The 21,453-nt window shown below is 45.2% G+C and overlaps 1 protein-coding gene across 14 annotated transcripts in view; it reads right to left on the reverse strand.

Moving 5' to 3' along the window:
* Positions 1 to 21,453, reverse strand: part of caska (calcium/calmodulin-dependent serine protein kinase a) — a 99,599-nt gene that overhangs the window by 11,328 nt on the left and 66,818 nt on the right. For 6 of the 14 annotated variants that reach the window (XM_076030739.1, XM_076030733.1, XM_076030729.1 and 3 more), the window contains 9 exons: positions 21,226 to 21,347; positions 17,055 to 17,132; positions 11,700 to 11,780; positions 7,440 to 7,628; positions 7,142 to 7,220; positions 6,306 to 6,391; positions 6,133 to 6,201; positions 4,344 to 4,412; positions 567 to 602 (listed from right to left, as the gene is read on the reverse strand). In XM_076030739.1, coding sequence (XP_075886854.1) covers positions 567 to 602; positions 4,344 to 4,412; positions 6,133 to 6,201; positions 6,306 to 6,391; positions 7,142 to 7,220; positions 7,440 to 7,628; positions 11,700 to 11,780; positions 17,055 to 17,132; positions 21,226 to 21,347 — 809 coding nt within the window. Of the gene's footprint in view, positions 1 to 566; positions 603 to 4,343; positions 4,413 to 6,132; positions 6,202 to 6,305; positions 6,392 to 7,141; positions 7,221 to 7,439; positions 7,629 to 11,699; positions 11,781 to 13,341; positions 13,390 to 17,054; positions 17,133 to 21,225; positions 21,348 to 21,453 lie in introns of all 14 variants that reach the window. The other 8 variants (XM_076030726.1, XM_076030725.1, XM_076030727.1 and 5 more) reach the window with 3 other exon arrangements.

The raw sequence follows: 21,453 nt of genomic DNA on the forward strand, positions 1-21,453 counted from the left end.
TTTTCAACACTTAAGCTGATTTAAACTAAAAATTGTACAGAACTAAATAAATTGTCCAGATTTAAATTTCAGAATGAACTCATCTTTAATTTTCTCACAATACAATTTTGCATTGTACGGATATGAGCCTATTTCCTTTAATTTCTCTTTAAAGACAAGTCAGGTAAAAATATAGAAGTGTCAGACAATAAGTGACACTGAGCTGGGGTCGCAATTGATTTTTACACCGACAGCCTGCAAATGCACTCACACCTATCTCTCTTTTTTGTATATATATTTAAAAGAGACTCCATTCACACACAAAAAAACTTGCTGTTCATGAAAGCTACATAACTTTTTTTTTTTTTTAAATATCTAGTGCCAGGCTGCCTACTGGAGTCTGAGATAAGAAATAAAGACCTCAAAGGGGATTTCATTTGGGATGTGTAGAACTGGTCTAGATTAGGAAAAAACAGAGCGAAAAGGAAAGCTAGAAAGATAGTGGGACACATATTTCTGGAAGTAAGTAGAAACATGCAATGGACGCCATTAATAAGGGGTGAGGCGGGTGGGAGACTGTTATTCACCTGTCGACCCTTGGGTTGGAGGCTGGTAGGCAGGTCCTGAAAATGTAAACCATTGACAGCAAAATACACAGTTAGGAAAGACACAAATCTCAAGAAAGGAGCAACAATTTCTTCTTTAAAAAAAACAAACAAACAAAAAAAAACCCTGCATGCACGTTCATCTTTTGAAAATAGATAGGGGAGAGTGGGGAAAAAAACCAAGAGTAGCAACAATTAGCATCTGTTACAGCAGGTCTGGCTGAGGAGCAACAGGCAAGCACAAAGCAAGCAAGAAGCTGCAACATCAGCACCGCTGCAGCGTCGCTCGGTACCCGTGGCAGAGAAAGTCTAAGAGCTGAAGAACTTGATTAGGTTTAGAAAGATACTGGGCCAGAGGAGCAGAGAGTGTACGGCACACCAATTTTTAACTGAGATATCGGACACAGGGATCTGTTGCTCAAACAAGACAACAGGGAAAAATGATTTGGGACGGACTGCGCAGACACATCCACCCCTTAAAAAAGTAGGTAACAATCACAAGTTAGCAACAAACAGAAACACAACCTACACAAAACTGTTGAAGCACATTCACAGGACAAGTGACACACGGTGGATGAGGAAAGGGAAGACACTTTTCCTCTACGACACATAAAGGGATGTCACACGGTACTGAAGACAACTCTTTACACGCCTAGAATAACACTGACATGTGGTAGGGCGCATGTGCGGCCCCTCGCGCACGTACACATACCCCAAACCACAGTCACTTCTCGGCTGTTTTCTCTTCGCCTTGTTAAACGCCTCTGTCCAAAGCTGCATGGCTAATTAGTCGGCGGTAAATTGCTATTTTCCTTGGAATTTATCTCAACTTTCCCAGTTGGTGCTAGCTGCCTTATCTTCATGGTAAGTGTGGGTGCTTGCGGTGCCGAGTGCTTATTCCGCGATTCTGCTTTCAAGCTAAAAAAGCCAAGAGAGTCCTCTGTTCTGTCCTCAGGGGGAGCAGCTTTGCTTCGGCTGAAAAAGATAAAAACAACGCGTGTCTGTCCGAACATGTTATGTAGACCGCTTTGGCTGCCGACCCTGGGGAGATGAGTGGCTTCGTGGAGAGAGCGCTGGGTCAGGCTGCTGTTGTCCAGACCCAAAAGACCGAAGTTGCATCCGAGTCTGGTCCAAATGATCAGACTGAGCTCATGGATCCGGAACATGGCCAGCTACAGCTGAGATTAATGGACGATGATGACTTGTCCAACATCGGTCTGGACATGCATGGCTTGTGGGGAGATGACCCATGATGTTTTTAATCTCACGTACGGATGGGAGCACTACTGTAATCCAAGACAATAACCCCCTTCATGTTGCTGTACTGCTGTGCGGCCACAAACCTGGCGGTTGAATGGCCCTCACTCCAGAAACTCCAGAAAGTCTCAGATCCCTTCTGGCCGAATCCGACAACGATCTGTTGTCGAAGGGTCAACTTCCTTGTAGATCAAACCAACGTCTACCCGACTCATGGTGCTCCAATGGAGCAGCCTAACAAACAAGGGTGTAGGCGACACCAATGTCCAAATCTGCAGGTTTTCAAGCGTCTCAGTTTGACAAAATCTACTGAGAACATGTAAGTACTGCTTGGCCAGTGAGCTTGGTCACATATCATGCCGTCGGTCTGGTGGAACTTGGGTCATTCACTGCCTCCGACAATCTGAAAGCGCACCTCTTTGACGAGTTCCGTATCACTACAGATTACTTTCTGAAAGTGTCCCATTGTGCAGAGGAATAACAAAGATACCTTTCAAGGAAAAGGGCTGTTTATCTGGATGAGCCGTTTCTGCTTAGGAATTGTTCAGCGAGTCGCTCGATCAAGTTCAGGCAAAGACATCCAGAGGGGAGATGACAGCGAGTGAGCAACTTCACCTTGTCAGGCAACTTCTCTACCAAACGGGAAGGGAGGTGATTCATCCACATCCAGAAGTCTGGCAGCTGTGTGCTGAAAGGTCCAACGTGATTGACGAGTGCCTGCCCCCAAATGTTGTGGCGATGATCCAGAGTGCACAAGCATCATCGACCTCAGCCTGGAAATGACGTGCGCTTGAGCATCATGGTGGAGCATACATAACGTGCTGCCATTTGTCCTCAATTGTGGATATTTGACTGTTTCTTCACAATCTACTGGGCCGGTGGTCTTCTTTCATAAACGTATTGGCTTTGGGGATGTGATGCCAGGGGGTCACCTTCTTACCGCATTTCTTGAAACTGCTAGTTAAGGCCAGTGATCCGTCATGAGACCTGGTTTTGGTACGTGACGCCCTTTGTGAGGCTCGTTCTAATCCCGCTGAGGCTGTTGCTTTGAAGTTCCTTCATGCTGCAGACTGCACTTCTTGCTTTAACCTGAGCAGTGACTGACCAGAGTGTTCTGTCTGCACATCCTTCTTGTACTCAGTTTTCTTTGCATGGCATCAAGGTTACTTTGTGTCCATTGTGCATGTTTTTCTGAAGTCATTCCTGGCAATGACGTTTGCTTTCCTCCTTTCACATCTGAGATGCGGACGATAATGGATTGTGTGCGTCCTTTTTCATTGCACTGTGGCAGTACAGTGTTATGGTTTTGTGACCACTTATTTGTTCGCTTCGTCTGAGTAGCAGGTTCCACGCAGGATTGTAGAGGTGATTCGCTTGGCTTAGAAGATCATGGTGTGAAAGCCCATTCAATGGGCAACCTTGTGGGCTTTGTTTGAATGCGCACCAGTTAGTGAGATATCAGTGCTGTCGTCAGGTGGTCTTCATTGCTCACTTTGGTATGATTTTATCGCTTGGGTGGGTTGTGACAGCCATGTTAGTGGTCCTTTCTGTGTAATATTTGGGTAGATATGATTTTTTATATTGGTAAAAGATTAATATAATGTCCATAAATACATTGATAAAGGTGTGTAATCACATTACAATTAAAATCATTTGGTTTTCCTACCCTTGGAACAATTCTCATATACACATATAAGAATATACATATAGCAAGGGTCTTGCACCCAGTTGGCTGCCGTCTTGCACCACCATATTTCTAAGGAAACCTGGTGTGGACAATCCAGCTTTCTGACATGTGCATTTATTCATTAGGGTGACTACAAGTGTCTTCAAATAAACCAATGAAGAAGAAGGTGGATGAGGTATCCAGGTTTGTGTGCGCAGGCCACCGTAGTTCACTGGCAAGCTCAGAAAGCGGAGGGGGCGTGAAAGACAAATCTAAAATGTAACCACTTGATGTCGCTGTTCCTTCTTCAAAATCTCCAAACATTACACACCTAATATTTAAAAGCACTAGTGTGCAGGAGGGTTTTCCTGGGGTTGAGGAGCTGCTCGGTGAGGCGCATACACATTGTACCGAGTCAATCAACTGAAAAGTAACAAAATGTTGCACATACAACTTTGGTTCCCTGAAGGAGAGGAAGGAGGTAGAACACCTGGTTGCCCCGGCTCACAGCTGGGCTTGCTGAAGAGCTGAGGAATGACTGGTGTCTGATAGTTTTATGTGTGGGTGGGGCAACACATACACCCCACCACAGGGCATTTTCCGTTTAGGCATGCACAGAGTTGCCTTTAGTCAGCCACACAAGGGCCTGGTACCCCATTGATCCGTACCTCGTTCTCCTCCGTCAGTGAACCAGCAGTTATATGCATTACATATGTGCATTACATTTCTTTGTTGTTTGTGTGTGTGTGTGTGTGTGTTTTAAATTCCCCTTTTCCCTTCTTGTCTTTTGAGTCATTTTATTTGAGGGAGGTTGGGGGGTACGGGGGAGTCCTTACCAAGATAGAACTGTTAATGCTGGAGAGGCCATTGGTAGGGGACTGTCTGGAGGTGTTGGGGGACTCATTCTGAAATAAGACACACAGATCAGCGGCGCACACATACACAGACGTGAGCACACAAATTGGATTCTGGCATTCACAAGCGCAACGACACAGACACCCACACCCACACCCACACGCACACACACACACACACATTCTGGGTAGTGACTAGGCGATGGACCGGGTGGATAAATAGAATTGAGACCCATCACTCTGTGAAGGTAGTGAGCATGGCTGCAGAGCCGGTCATCACCACAGGGGGGTAGCAGAATAGTAAAGTAAATACTCAGATCCCTGGAGTTGCTGTTGTAGTGCACATATGTGCATGTCATGGTTATTAATTCATTGTCTAACTGTGAAATTAACGAAATGACAGAGATTATTCAAATAAATGGAAAATGTTACTCTGAGAGACAAGCACAGACAATAATAACAAGGTTTTATTCATTTAGTTTTTTTTCACCCTCCTCAGCTTGAGGCGGCTGATAGAAACGGTGGGAATCAAAGTCACTCTTTGCTTTTTCCCAAATGACTTTTCCAACATGAACCGTGACTGAGCTTAACTTAAAGGCGACCACAGTGACCATGTCCTTCCAACTTTAGAATGGTGGGCAAAGGTTTCCATTTCCATTTTTTTTTATTTTTATAGAGTTGTTCTAAAATAATCTAATTACATACAAGTTTTTACATAGTTGGGAGCCAGATTATTTTTGCCACTGGGAACCACTTTTTTCTTTTTTTTTAAGCCCGAATTGCCCTAAATTGTCAGTTTCTGATTCACTTATGCTCGATTTATACTTCTGCTTGGCACTGCCCTCTGTCCTATGCAAGGCTTTGGCATGCAGCCGTGTGGAATTGTGAGCATTGTTTTTTTGTTTGTTTTTTTACACTGATGTGTGCCTGTGCTGCAGGACTGCCGATGTGCTATGCTAATCTGACACATTTAAACTGATGTAAAAAAAACAACAAACCCAGATGCAAATCAAATGTGGTCAAGTGCGCAGATCTGATAATTGGTTCGTCATCTGTTTACACAAACATGTCATTTTGTTCGGCAGCACCTAGATCTCTAGAATCTGGAAGAATTCAAAGATTGCTTGGCAAACAAGACCACCAACCAGTTGCTGCAGACTGCGTCATTGCAATGCAACGCGTGCGTTAACTGGGAAGTGCATGTGAGGCTGTGCTGAGGGGTACGCCGTGCATGCAAGTCCATAGCAATGAAGACTTTTGCTTCAACACAGGAATACAGATCAGACTTTAGATTGCAGTCTGCATCTTGCATACGGAACGCGTTTCTATTCTTGAGGCTAGGAAAAAAAAAAAAAAAAAAGGCAAACGCTTCTCCAAACCATTGAGTTTGTGCGCGACTGCGAGTCGATTGTTTTGCGTGCGGATGCGGCGTCAGGCGCAGCGGGCAGGAGGCGAGACAGGATCACACAGAGAGGTTGCAGCTCATATCGGGGACCACATGAGGAGGAGGAGGTTCCGGTATCTTGGTTGTGAAATTGGTGTGCTGAATATTTGACCCAGCCCAAGCAGAACACAGAAGAAAACGTCAGACACACACGCACGCGCACACACACACACACACACGAGCCATGTCAGACACACGTACGCTCGGTTACCGGGCAAGCAGTTAGTAATCAAACCAGGAGCGATGGGGAACGATCGGCCGGCAGAGTTGGGAGGGGTGGGGGTGGGGGGGGGGGAGTAAAGAAGAAAGAAGCACGACAAGCGTCACCTCACACGAGGAGCCCTGCGTCCGGTAACTTGGCACGATTTTGAACGTGATGCTGCCTCGCATTTCTCTCTGCAAACACAAACACAACAAAAGACGTGAGATTCTTTTTTTCCCTTTTCTTTTCTATACACACACACACGGCGGCGTCTTGTTCATTTCCGGACAACGCTCACCAGCATCCTCTGCAGCTGCTCGACAGTCTGGTTGGCCACGCTGATGCCGTTGATCTCCCTGATCTCGTCCCCCACGTGCAGCGTTCCTGGGGCGAGGAGCGTTCAACTCACTTTATTCAATATCCTCTGTTGTCCTTTTTGTCCTTTTTTTTTTTTCCCCCCTCCCCCATCATTGCAAACAACAAAGAGCAAACTCTGCCCATGGAAGCGGCTTCCCATCAACAACAAAGCCATATCACTTTGTCCCACAACAGCAGCTGTTGAAATATCTCATCATCAGGAGTAATAATAAACGCCATGTTGATTTATTTATGAAGTTGAGGGTTTTCCCATTGTATTCACTTTATAGAATAGAATGGAATAGAACAGAATGCCTTTATTAATCCCACATTTGGGAAATTTATATATAACTACAGCATCAATATAGTGCAAAGAGAAGAAAAGTTATATTAATTCTAAAGATAAATGATAATAAAGAAATTAAATAAAAGGGTCAGAAAGGAAAATAACAAACAAGATATTTACATCTTATGGACAGTTGCACTATTTACAAGTTATCTACATTACATTGACAGAATGAAGCACATTAAGAGGAGACAATACAATCTCCCTGCGATGTCTCTAACAGACTTCCACGACATGAAACTGGCATTTCATGCAATAAACGAGGCGACGTAAAAAAGAAAAGGAAAAAAAGATACCTAGCTATCGGTGCACATTATCTTAATACAGTGGTGCCAACATCAGGCCCAAGTCATGCAACCGATGGTTGGGGGCGGGGGGGCTCGGCTTAGACTCAGTTCTGCATGATGTGAAGGGGGGAGACGAGCGTGTACCTTGTCTGTGGATCATTCCTCCGTGCATTATCCTCGCAACGATGCAGTGGTTTGAGTCATTCATCTTCAGCGTAATACCCTACACAAACAAACACACACACACACAAGTACATGCAAATCCGGAAGCAGAGGATGACGCAGTGCACTGGTTCTTAACTATAAGAAGCGCTGTCAGCCCTGGGCGAAGTGTGTGTGTGTGTGTGTGTGTGTGTGTGTGTGTGTGTGTGTGTGTGTGTGTGTGTGTGTGTGTGTGAGTGTGAGTGTGAGAGTGAGTGCAGGAAAGGAGGCAGACAGATACCATGGGCTCATCTGTGTTCTTCTGAAACTGGACCAGTCGGACCCTGGTGACATTGTCCAGGTCCATGTCCCCGTTGGCGCTCTCGGGCGAGTCTCCGTTCAGGTAGGGCGAGGTGGGCGGCGGCGTCACCCGCAGCGCCTCGTCACTGTAGACCTCATGGGCGACCACGTCGTGGGCCTGCAACAGGGCCTGCCAGCAGGGAGAGCGAGAGCGAGAGGGAGTGGGTGAAGGTGAGGGTGAGGTTGAGGGGTGTTGCAATTTTATTCTTAAAGGTCATCATTGGGTCATCAGTTATCCACTCATACTGTCCACTAACAGGCTTTTTAAAGACCATCCTGCTCTGACTGGGCAGCAGCGTTGAAAGGGAATTTCAGCCTTGCAATTAGGGATGCATCGAAACCAGTATCGTGCATCAGTACTGATATTGATACTGATACCAGTATCATGCATCAGCGATATCAATATCGTGCATCAGTACCAGTAACAGTACAGATACCAGTATTGTGTGTCAGTACTAATACTGATACCACCGAATCTACCACTTACAACACAAGCAACTTCCTGCCACAACAAAGAAGTGGTTCACTAGTGGACCCGGCAGAGGACAAACAACTTGTTGAATGTCAGTAGATGGCAATTTTGATAAATTTGTGTTTGTAGTGCAGTGAAGATGAACAGTGACAGGTGGTTTCTGGGTTCAGTGTTCATGAAGCGACTTTAATGGTTCCAGTGCGCATGAAGAAAAGGTGACAGCGGTTCGACGTGCGTTCAGTGGGTTCGGTGCGCAACTTTTCTGTTTTGGTTGATCAGCACTTTTACTGCCGTGTTACCGGCACCGTACGGAAAGTAATCAGTTCAGTTATGTAAATGAACAAGTAAGGAATCTTTCTGTGTACCGGTAAATCTATCCACCTAATCTTTACCCATCTATCTATCCAATATATATCTCATTTCACAACCTAGATATCGGCGGCTTATATATGTACATTTCCAATTTAAAAAAAAACCAAAAACTTAGTGGGTGAGGCTTATATTGAGCCTCACCCGGAAAATACGGTACTCGGTTATGAAATCGGTTCTTTTCGTTCTGTAAAAAAGTGCTATTGGTGAATAACTATTTGCAATTAGAGGCACACCAAGACATTGGCGTCGCACAACTTAAATAAATCTCAACCTGCTACTTGTACATCCTGCCTGGAGGAGAAACAATATTGTTTTCCTTATTCCCCCATCGTAAAATAAACGGTACATATGAGGCAACATATTTTTTTGGCACATAGAAATGTAGAGCATAAAAACCCAAAGTTAACTATTTATCACATTTGAAAAGAGAAATAAAAACAACACAAAAAAGCACATTGTTTACAAGGCACTCACGCCCCACAGAGAGCGGCGACGACTTCTGAGAAGACTTGAGTCGCCTTTCTCGCAGTTCCCTTCTGAAGCACCTCGCTGGCCGGAGCTGTGAATGACCGACGCCTTTATGCATCACACTCCCACGCTTTCGCCCGACCGCACTGAAAACCAGTGTGTTGAGTAACTTGAGTATCACTTTGACAAAAATTTTCATTGCTTCCCAGGGCTCACACACACACACACACACACACTGCAGCAAACACAAACTCAAACACACACACACAAAAAAAAAATCCTCTTTCAAGGTGCATGTTTTTTGCTAATGAGGATTCAAGGGTTCGAGGGTTTGACCCCAACATGTGACGTGGACACGCTTGGCTGCGCGCGAGAAAACAAGGCAACAGGACAGTGTGATAGAGGGCAAAGGACGGTGCTATTAAAGATACACAGACCCTAGTTGCGAAATCTGGAAGAAAAAAAAGAGAAGTCTCGATGAGCTTCGGGTTACTTCTGTTTACACATGTCTGCAACCTTGGATGCAAGATGGGAAGAAGGGAATTACGTCCCAAATACGTTGCACTGTACACAGACCCTACAATGGAGTTCAAACCATGGCTGGAATTTTAAAGGTTCTGTGTGTTAAGCTAACTAGTAGCAAGACCCTTGTTGCTCCATTTATATGCTTATATATATGAGAACCGTTCTAAGGGTAGGAAATCCAAATTACTTTTATTGTACTGCAATTATACACTTTTATTAATGTAGTTATGGGCAGAATGTTAAGCTCTTATCAATATAAAAATCATAAATCAAGCCACATTTTCCACTGTGGGCCTTTAAAAGATGTTAAAAAATGTAAAAAAAAAAAACAACAACAACATGCAACAGCATCACTTGAGAGAAATGGGAGATGCAGGTTCTGGTTGGGACTAATGAGCTGCTGGCTGGACTCTGAAATAAAATCCTAAATCCTACACTACTCCTAATACAAATAGTTATTTTCCCACCTAAGAATAAGACAAATAGGATGAGAACCTAAACGTTGCTCAGAATCTAACAGTTTAATATTTTAGCAGTTGAAAAGTGAGGCAGTTGACTCGTTTCCTTGTCGTTCCCATTTGGCCCCAATGTGAGCCTTGCGCCTGCACGGCTGTGAGGCAGCCAATCGCTCACTGCCTCAGACACACACACACACACACACACACACACACACACACACACACACACACACACACACACACACACACGGCCTCCTGACCTTTGACCTGCCCTCCCCTCTCACTGGACAAACCGCTGCCGCTTCTTCCTCCACATACTCCACTGGTAGATTCATTCTCACTCCTCGGCACTCAGTCGACTCTTTCCACCTCCTCCTCCTCCTCTACCTCCCCCTGCCACCTCTCTGTTCATCTGTCCATCCGATGCCGAGCAGGCTGCTGATCAGAGACGGAGCTCGCGCACATTAACGTGACGGGATTAGTGGCCGACAGCGGCTCAGGTCGCCTCCACTCCAGAGTTTTAACCCTTGCCGGCTCGGAACCCCGGAGCCTTTTTTCTACTGAAGCATTTTGTGAGTTCTCGGCGCGCTCCGCTGCGAGGTGCGATCGCAGTTGAACACTCGAGCCGAGCTGACACAGTGGCGGCGACAGCAGAAAACTCTAGCGCCTTCGGCCTTTAGACTTGTTATCTTTCAATTTCGCAACTGCGTGGAACCAACGGGCACAGAAACAAAGAGGAGCAGTCGGTCAAACTGTTCCCTGCATTGAACTCCATTAAAAGCAGCCCCCTGAAATAATGTACTGGAATGTTCTCAGAGCATCACCAGTGCAGGAACATCGGTGAGAAAGCGCTGAGCACATTATGGGATGGCTTTGACAGCTGTTGCCTTGAACGTCTATTTGAATGTGATTTGCGGAGATTGAACGTCCAAATGTGCAACATGCAGCCACCATGACACAACTTGAATGCTTTCAATGGCTGAGAAAAAGGAAATATTTCTAAAACAACGCTTTGCATCAAAATCACACTGCGTGTGTTGTGCTAAACCAGGGGTGGGCAAACTTTTTGACTGGTGGGCCACAGTGGGTTCTCAAATGTGACAGAGGGGGTCGGAGCAGCAGCAGCAGATGGATGGAGTGTTCTGGTGACCCATCTCATAGGAGAAGAAAATAAATATATCCTGCGATATGTAGAAAACGTGCTTTAATGTCAATTGAAAATGAACAAAAGCAAATTTACAACAAAATCTGTGTCTTTGAAGCCCCTCTGTATTTCGCTCTTTATTGGAACGACTCTTGAAACACTGAAAAATGGATGAAATACAGCTGTTTTATGACCTACTTGCTATTAATATAATATCTTCAAGTTCAGTGGGCCGGGTCAAAAAGGGCCGCATCCGGCCCCCGGGCCGTAGTTTGCCCATGCCTGTGCTAAACCGTAGAAGAGTAAACAAAGCATTACGATTTATATTTCAGGCTCTACTGTTAGTGTGTTCACACTGAATGTTGCACAATTCCCTTACTCACTTTTAACAAGACATTAGAAACGACTTTCAGTCGGCACAAAATGCTCACACACTTGTTCAGCACACCTCCGTTGATTTTCGTGCACTCACAACAATGACGGCGGAGTAGAATCACGTTCAATCCAGACATTCAAGGCAACACCTGTCAAAGCCATCCCATAATGACAGTACGTTCAGCACATCCTGACTAACGTTCCTGAAACCAGTCAGTGGGCCCAAACTCTCGAACAGCAGGACCGCTAAACTAAAAACCCAACACTGCCTGTGAACTAGCGGGTGACAGCGTCTCAGGTAAACATCCTGCTAACAGTCCTGCGAGGAGGCCTCGGCATGGCATGAAGAAGCACCGAGCCGGGTTGCGGCTTCCGTCGAAGACTCACCATGAAATGCGGCTGCGTCAGGATCCGCCTGAGCTCTTTCACTTCGTGGTTCTCCGGGTAGCAGGAGATTTCTTCCAGGACCTGCAGGCGCGTGCGAGGAGAAGAAGCGTCAAACAAGGACTTCCAGCCGAAGAAGGTAGCGGCGGACCGAGCGCCCTGTCATCACCCCTCCACCCCCCCGCCCCCGGTTCCTGGAGTCATGGCACGGTGCACCAAATTCACGCCAGACAACCCACAGCGAGCGCAGACCCTTGCCCCCTCCCCCCCCCCGCAACTCCCCCAAATCCGCTCAGCCGACGGGAGGCCGAGCGCGCACGTGGTCCCTCTGTCCCTCTGTCCCTCCTCCTCCTCCGGCCACTTTGGTGTGATGTCGGCTTCAGTTATGTATCGCCTGACTGGTGAATGCAGTGTTTGGTTGGGGGGGGGCGGGGGGTGAGGCCTCTCACATAGCGGGAGGGAGGCTGAGGAGGGGGGGCTATACACTTTAAAGATATTGCGCCCTCTGTTGCCCGAGAGAGACCCTCGCTGGAAGGTGCGCCACCTGGTGTTGAGGAGGGAACGGAGGACGCCCAAGAAGAAAATAAATAAAAAGTTTGCCGCTCCAGCTCAACTGCAGTGTCCCTGCTGTATTTGGAGCGCCCGCAACTAGATTTAATCCAGTATAAATATTACTATATTACTATATGGGACAAAATTGATTATCATATGTATTTCTACTATTCATGAAGATGCGTTTCTATGTTTGCTTCTTTGTTTTTTGAGCGACTGCAGCGCAGGAGGTAGAGCAGGTTGTCCAGTGACCGAGAGGTTGGCGGTTGAAATCCCGCTCCATCCCAGTCTGCCGTTGTGTCCTTGGGCCGTTGTGTCCTTGCCCCCATTGGGAGCAATGTCCCAATGGGGGCAAGGCAGGGCCTTGTATGGCAGCATTCATTTAAAATAATAATTGCTGTTACTTATATAGAGATCGTAAGGAATTGAGTGTGGGACTGGGAGTACATGAAGTTTTTATTTCTACCAACTCCTTTGAGAGCCTGTTTAATTCTATTCACCAATTTCTAATATTATATCTAATAATATATTTTGTTTACTTACCAACCTTTTATTTATCATTATTGATATTTTGTTTGTTTGGCTTGATTTTGATTTCACCGTTTACATGTTTGAAATAAAGAATTTCAAATCAAAATCCAAAACTTTTTTTGGTCTAAAAATCAGACCGTGTGATAACTTCTATTTTTTTTTTTTTTTCAATTGCATGTTTTATGTTATTTTTCGTACAGAAGATCTTGATCTCACAGTGAACTTGATCTCACATTAAGTAGACTCGCTGTTGGATGTCACAGCGACCAAGTCAAAACCATTCGAATGAACCCCGCCGTGATTTAGAGATCAACGCGCTCCACTCTGCGATCCACACTGATTGGTTCTGATTACACACACGCAAAATAAATCAATAAAATGAACACACGGCGGAGGTTTTCATTATTCGGAAAATTTCCAAACCCAGAGTCACCGTGACCAACGAGTGATTTACGTCGGCAATTTGTCCTCAGTTGCAAACCGCCACCGATCCTGCCTCGTGATCAAACTCGTTCGTACTGCCGAAGCAGGCGGCGGCGAGTCGAGGTTTTGAAGCTCTTACATATTCCAGTTGTTTCAAAGCGCCACTTGCTTCTCCTTGGGAGGAACTCTTAAGTGAAGAGGGAGACACAGGGTTACAAGGGTTACGCACGCCGCCGACGGTCCGCTTTGGAAGAGCTCACAGAAAGCCGGAGAGTGGAGAGGCGTTCGGGGGGGGGGGGGGGGGGGGTGGAAAGCAAAACCCTCCTTCTCCCTGCTGCCTTTGATCAGCGGCAGCCAATATGAATGTAAATGAAGGCTTTCTGTGGGGTTAGTATCTACAGTCGGAGCAGGTAACTTTCGCTCCCGAGAAGGATTAGTTCCACCAAAGATAAAAGAGCTGGGCGAGCGAGTCAAGTGTATTAGTGCAGTTGGAAAGAGCGCTTGAAGCTCAGAGCAGAACAGAACCGCTTTGTCCGGCCAGAAACCCCCCCCCGTGGACCTGGATCAAACGACTAATTAAGATGCCGCGAACCTCCCTAAAATAAGTCGAGCTACATAGTTGTTGTTGTTGTTGTTGTTATTAGAAAAACATGATAAGATGGTAAATAAGAAGTTCAACAAAACTATGGTCCTCCAAATCGATGTAGTCCTTTACATCTCTAACGCTAACCTAGCTACAAGCTGTAAAACAAAAGAGGCTGAGGAGCCCCATCTCCTCTCCTCTCGCTCATCGCTCCGCCCCCCTCGTGAAGCAACCGACACCCACTGAGTCGGCAAGTGACAATTTGAGTACGCGATGCCGCTAGCAAGAGAACAAGCTGGACGCGCTGAGGTTAGCTAAACCTATCTCGGATAGAAGCCTTCCTTTTCCGAGAACTTTGTTACCAACGTCGTGTTTTAAAGGAGACCACAATCAGTGACTGACCGGCCTTCCGGCTGAATTCTGCGACAATTTTTTTTTTTTGGAAAGTCTTACAGAGATGAGCACACACTGGTCCGATATGGGACGATAACATCAGGAACATGATTTAAAGACACAGCAGGAAAAGACCGACTTGTCGACTGCTTTTGGAGAAGACAAGATTTAAAATATTCTTTGGGTGGGTTTAAAGCACGTCAGAAAAATAGAACAAGTAGGGCCCGACGTTTCAAACCAAATATGTCACGTTTTAAATATATCATTTAAAACTTTCAATGCGTTTCTGAGCTGGAGAACAAATGAAAGAGAACACGAAACCTCCCTAAAAAGTAACACGTGGGCATAACGGCAACTGTTTGGGCCCCTGGTCTGTCCAAACCAGCGTTTCTCAACTGCCGGGTTGCGACCCAAAAGTGTTTGGCAGAGCTGTTTCGATTGGGTCGCGGCTTCATGCCCTGAAAATGTTGGCCATTTATTTTGCAGGACACACAATTCAGTAGTTTGAATAATTTATTTACCAGACACGATGGAAGGCGGGCTAGCGTTTTTATTTTGGCGGAATAAATTTGGTTTCGTGACTTCATGATGAGGAAAAAACGTGTGTCCCGAGACCCCGCGAGGAGGAACCACTGATCGAGACTGATTTTAAGGGGTGAAATGTGAAGCAGCAGAGTTGAACGTCTTGAACACAGGGCTGCTAATTAACACAAACCTAAAGCCAAGCAAAACCGAGCTCGGACTTGGCGAAACAGAGCTCCCTGTCTCGACAGTGCTGGGTTTACAGACGCCAGTCCTCAAACACTTTTTTGGCCATTTAAAACATTTAATTGCTCCCACAGAAAAAAAAAAAAGAAAAAAAATCACAGTGGTATTTGTATGTACCGCCTGCAAGCTAGCACACACCCCACAGTACACACCGGTAGGTTCACGCTTCTCTACACACCACCCTTTCTTTTTTTTTCTCTTCTCCCCCCCCCCTGTTAAGCGCAGGCTCCAGTCGACATCCTGCTGAAGTGTTGCGGGTGCCGATAGAGGTAAACAGGAAGAAACACAGAGCGCGTGAGCAGTGCACTGCCAGGGTCGGGCCCTGGAGACCAGAAAGAGCAACTCTGTGAGATGGCACAGTCACGCCGTCGGACCGCAAGAAAGACGACTGAGGTTTGTGTGTGTGTGTGTGTGTGTGTGTGTGTGCGTGCGCATCACGTGGTTATATTTTAGACTGCGGCATCTTTTACTCCCCCTCCCGAGCCTGTCAGTGAACTACAGTGGCCTCTTCGGCCAAACCCTGGACACCTCGCCCACCTTTTTCTTTGTTGGTTTATTTGAGTGTGCGAGCAGTCACCCTAATTCCGAAACACACTGTCAGGCCACCTGGATTGTCCACACAAGGCTTCCTTTGAAATATGGTGATGCAAGATGGCAGCTAACTGGGAGCAACATCGTTAATCGATGTATGTTCTTATGTATGTGTATGTATGAGAACAGTTCTAAGGGTACAAAAACCAAAGTACTTTTTATTATACTGGGATTATAAACTTTTACTAATGTATTTATGAGCTTGTGCCAATGTAAAAATCATACATAAAGCCAAATATTACACACTGGACCTTTAAGGTCGGCCTTCAACAGAGAACTTAAATATAGTTGGATAAATCGTATTGTAAGGTACTTTGCCCAAAAACAGTCAGATTCAATGCAGGCACATTTAAATATCACACCACACTGCTTACGCTGTACCCTTGAGGCCACATCCCCTACACGCTCATCACTGACACGGTGTTTTTTAAAGACGTTGCAGTAAAGTCGCACGGTACGTTATTAATGACATTAATGCTGAACTTTAAATTTTAAATACAACAAATAAATATGAGCGGGCTAGCGAGTCCGCACCATTTCATTAACCATTTAGGAGGCTAGCTTCTCATTTCTGTAACCATGCAATAATTTACACATCAATTGTAAAAGATCATATCAGTTGTTTAGAAAACGATATCTTTTCATGCCAATGCATTAATGTTTTGCAGGCTTCTTAAAAGCAAACAGAAACAATATGCAAGGCAATAATTCAATCTTTGAAAGTTCTCGTGGCAAATCCTTTTCAGAAAATTTGCCGGAAAGTGTTCAGCCCTCTTTGCTTGTACAAAGAGGGGCAAAAAGCACAATTGGGAAGTGCACCACGTCTGCACAGAGGACCAAAAAAAAAACCAAAAAAACAAAAAAACAACCTTAATTAATGCTTCTTCATTTAACTGAAATTTCTTTTCTGTCTCTAAAGTCTAGAATCCACTTCTGACTCACGTTTTCCAGCACGTCATGAAAGGCCGACAGATGAGAAAAAGGTCAGGAAAATACACATTTTTCTTTACAGCTCGACCTGTGAGCTTTGTGAGCAGCAACGGTTAAATACAGCAGGAAGTTAAAGCAGCTCGCTGAGATGCTAGATAAAGAGACGCGCAAACAATGAAAACAATGCTACACTTTGAGCTGCTGCCGAAAGACGCGGCCACTGATAGATAAAACAGTTATAAAAGTCATAAAGACAAGCAAGTCATCACTGCATTCTAAAAAATTCTAGCGGGAAGTCGCATCAGGTAAAAACGTTTCCCCTCGCTGGCGTTTCTATTAACATTGAAAATTTCAGATCACATGAGTGTTCTGTATGCACATGCAGTTGAGGGTTTCTGGCTTTGAGGGCAAATGGCTTCTTATCAAAAGGACCAATCAGATGCAGCGCACGGCCCCACACGAGCAGGATGTTAGTGTCAGTGAAGAGGAGGAAGGGTGAGGTTAAAGCCGAAGTCAGGTTCTGTAAATCGTGACGAACACAGATGTCAGGGCAGCAGTGTTGGCCAATGCTGCGGCTGTTATCTCACCTCTTTGGCTTTCTGCACAGCATCACTGGTGGGATTTCTGATCTGCGGAGATGACTTGGTGTTGATTTTATCGTAGAGCTGAAATAGACACACGAAAGAAGGCAATTCAGACATTCAGTCATTTTGGAAGGGCATCGACATTTATCCTTTGTAAGCAAAGTCAAAATGATCAAAACTCGCTGGCAGATTAATAATAATAATAATAATAATATTACATTTTATTTAAAAGCACCTTTCAAAACTCTCAAGGACACCGTACAAAGAGAGGCAATAAAACAACAGAGAAAAAACACATAAAAGCACATACAGTTAAGCACACACAATTAATGATACAGGAAAAATAAATAAATAAAAAATAAACCGAGAATCCAGGCAGTTAAAGCGAGTGGGCAATCATGAAGAGATGAGTTTTGAGTGTGGATTTGAAAATCGGTAGAGAGTCAGTGTTGCGTATGTCCGGTGGGAGTGAGTTCCAGAGAGATTAACAAGTTTACTATATCGTAAAAACACTACTGGCGGTTGGAATAGTGAACTAGAACAATGTCATAGCGCTCTTCAGGATTTTCAGAAAACACAAAAAACTGAACCGAAACATTATAAAAAATAAAAAAAAAATCATTTGGGCAGACAACTAAACAAACAAACAAACAAACAAAAAAAACCCTTTGCATAAAAAAAAAAACTAAAAGACAACCATTCGAATAGGAAGGCAACAGTACAAAGTTTAATTTCTCAAATCATTGTGGGTCTGATTTACCAACATGTGGATAAGGTAAGAAATCAAAAGCGATCAATTGATCACGCAAACAGACTGCGCGTGTCGTGGGTTTGCCCTCCTAAGATTGCACGTGAGCGGCGCAAATAAAACACACGAATGAATGTCGGTGGCGATATGCAGGCACGCGTACGCCATCTCCACGTTGATGATTTCCCCCCTTTTTTTTTTTTTTTTTTTTTTAAAATAAACACAAACGAGGCATAAAACGGCTTCGACGCCTGCAGCACCCTGGACGCGCCGCATGAACACGCAAACCACCACAATCAGTATCAAGGCTTGGCAGACGCCTGTGATCTGCCCGTACCCGTTACTACGCCAAAGCGGACGGATCGCGTGCGTCATTTTGTCCGTTTGACGCTGAGCACCCGAACCGCTTTCATCACCAGATGCGTCATTCGCGTTTTTGAAGTCCAAACCTGCGGAAAAAGTCCCCAAAAGCTTGACTCGCCGTCTTTTTTTTTTTTTTTTTTTTTTTATCAGGACGACTTGGGGCATCGGTCACGGCGATTGCTTTTTGCATCTTTAATCCACTATTTATCCACTATTTATCCACTATTTATCCACTATTTATCCACTATTATCTTTAATCCACTATCCACTATTTAATGACTCTTCAAACACCGAGTTCGGCAGGCCAGATTAAAAAGCTTCACGGGCCGCGCTTCGCCCACGCACGGTCTTAATTTCTAGGAAAAGTACGTCATGTAAGACGCAATCACCTAATGAGTAATGTCTCACTTAGATATTGGGGCTTGTTTTTTTTTTTTTAGGCAGTGCATCTTAAATATCTTGCTAAATGAAAAAAGACTGGGAAAGAAAAATCTTGCTTTGAGTCAAATGTCAGATGAAATGAGGCTTTTTATGACGCAAAAATGGGTTTTTAAGCCTCTGTGTGGTTTTTTTTCCCCGTACGAGATCAACAATCTTATTTCAGGAAATACAGTTACTTGATTTAAGAAAAAACAAATCTGCTTTATTGAAAACGCACATGGCCTATCCTGACTTTGGTGATCCCCCCCCCCCCAAATAACCAGCACTCCAGTAAGGCTACAGGCTGGCGGCCACCTGAGAACGCCTGCCGACGCGGCAGAAGATGAGCGAGTCGTCCGCTGCGTTTCTCTTCCAAGGAGGCCGCCATGGCGCCCCGACACAAACAGCACACAAAGACAACAGTCGGCGGCAGACACCGAGAGTCCCACATGAGACGAGCTGTGTTTCTGTGCCGCCTGCTTCGCTGCCGAGGCTCAACGCTGCTCTGTTTACACCAGGCGTGGGCAAACTACGGCTCGGGGACCGGTATGCGGGCCCGTTAAGGTTTTTAATCCGGCCCGCCCAACTTGAAGACATGATATTAACAGTAAGTAAGTCATAACATAGCTGTATTTCATTCATTTTTCCAGTGGTTTAAGAGTCATATCAATAAAGAGCTAATAAATACCGTAGGGCCTCAATGACAATAGTGTTGTTGGAATGCTTTTGCTCATTTTCAATTGACATAAAAGCACGTTTTCTCCATGTCCAATGATAGATTTTTACCTCCTATGAGGTGGCTCACCAAAACACTCCATTTGTGGCCCCACCGGTCGAAAGGTTTGCCGAGCCCTGGTTTACACCCTGGAAAAAGAAGTGAAACTGTGTTTTGCAGGATGTGAAAACACCTGCTTTCAAACCGCTTCTTGAGTGTTGGAAGTGGACCTTCTGGACAAAAAAAAAAAAAAAAAAGTATAGTGTTTTTTTTTTTTTTTTTATGGTCCCTCCAAGGAAAAATTGGGAAAAACGCAGCTCCCAACTTTGCGTCTGGACAAACATTCAGAATAAATAAAGCCATTTTACTCTTTAGAATACAAAGTCGAAACTCAGCGCTTCTTTGTGTCTCCACAGGGGAGCACCGCTCCGGCAATCCAGTACGAGAAACAGGGTGACACGTAACCGTCTGATAGATGAGTGCAATCGGACCGGACAGTCGTTCCTCTAAAGTTGGCGTGTTTCAACCACTGTGCCGCGGCAGGCTAGCATACAGTGAGATAATGTCAGGTGTGCTGTGAAAAATGATCCAATTTCACTTAAGTGGTCTAAAAAAACAACAACATTCCACTGTGGAGTGGCTGTGCTTTAAATGGACTGTCAGCCTGTTTTCCTCCCCGGGATATCAGCTTTGTGAGCATCTAATCCAGCCCAGGTTTCACTCCGACCGAGTAGAAATAATTAAGAGACTATATTGTTATTATTAGGGGAAAAAAGTGTCTTTTTATAACGGTTTTGGTCGGTGGCGTGCCGTGGCTCCAAAAAGGTTGAAAAACACTGCTAATTGCTAACTGGCTAACTGGCTAATTTCTTTGCATAGCTTTTTATAAGAACATCAAAATCACTTCAGTGAACAGCCTCATTCTCACCACCGCAGGCCCAAACAGCCGCAATGCAATGACGCGATGACTTTTGCATTGCATTGTATCGAAACTGCATCAAACTATCAGCGCGACCTAAGAATCGGAAGGCTCTTCTTACCGGTGAGGCGGCGAGAATCAAGAGTTTGGAACTCGGTCGGCTCCCCTGCGACCACGACTCCTGCTTCTGTCTGTGTGTGCGTGTGTGTGTGTGTTTGCATCGACCGGCCACTTTTCAGCTGCGCCACGAGGGAGTGACGGCGGCGACGGTGCCTTCTGTGAACGGCGCCGAGGCCTGACAATAGAAGCCTTTCTCTCTCCTCGCTCTGAGGCCGCACTCTTCCGACCCCCGCCTCCTTCTTCTCGGGGCAGGGTGTAAAAAAACTGAGGCTGAAAAGGGGACATCTGCAGCTCGACCCCCACCGCCGGACGCCCTCTGACACAAACACACTTGGGCCAGACCCGCGACCTCACAGCGACTCGGTCAGCTTTCACACGGCGCACAGGGAAATGTTTTTAAAGTTTGCACTTGTTGGTTTCAGCGGGAAGAGGAGGAAAAACACCGGCAGGGCGCACTACAAAGTCTTGGGTAGTGAGTGATCTTCGGCCAACTGGGGAAATAAGATCAATTGAGCTCATTATGTCTTTGGTTTTGAATTGGATTTATGTCTTTTCTGGGGAAAAAGACATAAATCCAAAAGCGGAAACGTTCGGATCAATGGCCAATGAATGAATCCCTCCTGACTTTGACAACATTGCTGATGAAGACTTGTGATGAGAAGACACATGGTACTATTTACTGATGCCGCTCTACTTAGGTACGGTGGTGCAAATGTGAGGAGAAACTTTATTTCCCGAGAACAAATCATTTAAAATTGTTTCTTTTAAAAAACAAAAAAAACAACAAAAACAAAACAAAAACAAATCAGAGACATATTGGAATTGCTTTTCAAAACTGTGTGACAGATTGGATTTCAGTTTTGCAACTTTGGAAAAGTGTGTCACCTACATCCAACAGCGTGTGTAGATGCTGGTCCTGGAAAACGCTGTGGAGGAAATCCAGATCTTTCTCACTGCAGTCAGTCAAAGCATGGATTTCCTCTAAACTGTCCAACACCTGAGACACAGCCCCTGTGGAGAGCGCACACACACACACACACACACACACACACACATTAGTCACCATCATCACTTCAAGGCCTTCTTGCTATGTATGAAGAGGCAGCTCACTCAAACA

This window comes from Nelusetta ayraudi, unplaced genomic scaffold, assembly GCF_046127955.1.
Source record: "Nelusetta ayraudi isolate G7.1 ecotype Tasmania unplaced genomic scaffold, CSIRO-AGI_Nayr_v1 ptg000031l, whole genome shotgun sequence".
Taxonomy (NCBI): domain Eukaryota; kingdom Metazoa; phylum Chordata; class Actinopteri; order Tetraodontiformes; family Monacanthidae; genus Nelusetta; species Nelusetta ayraudi.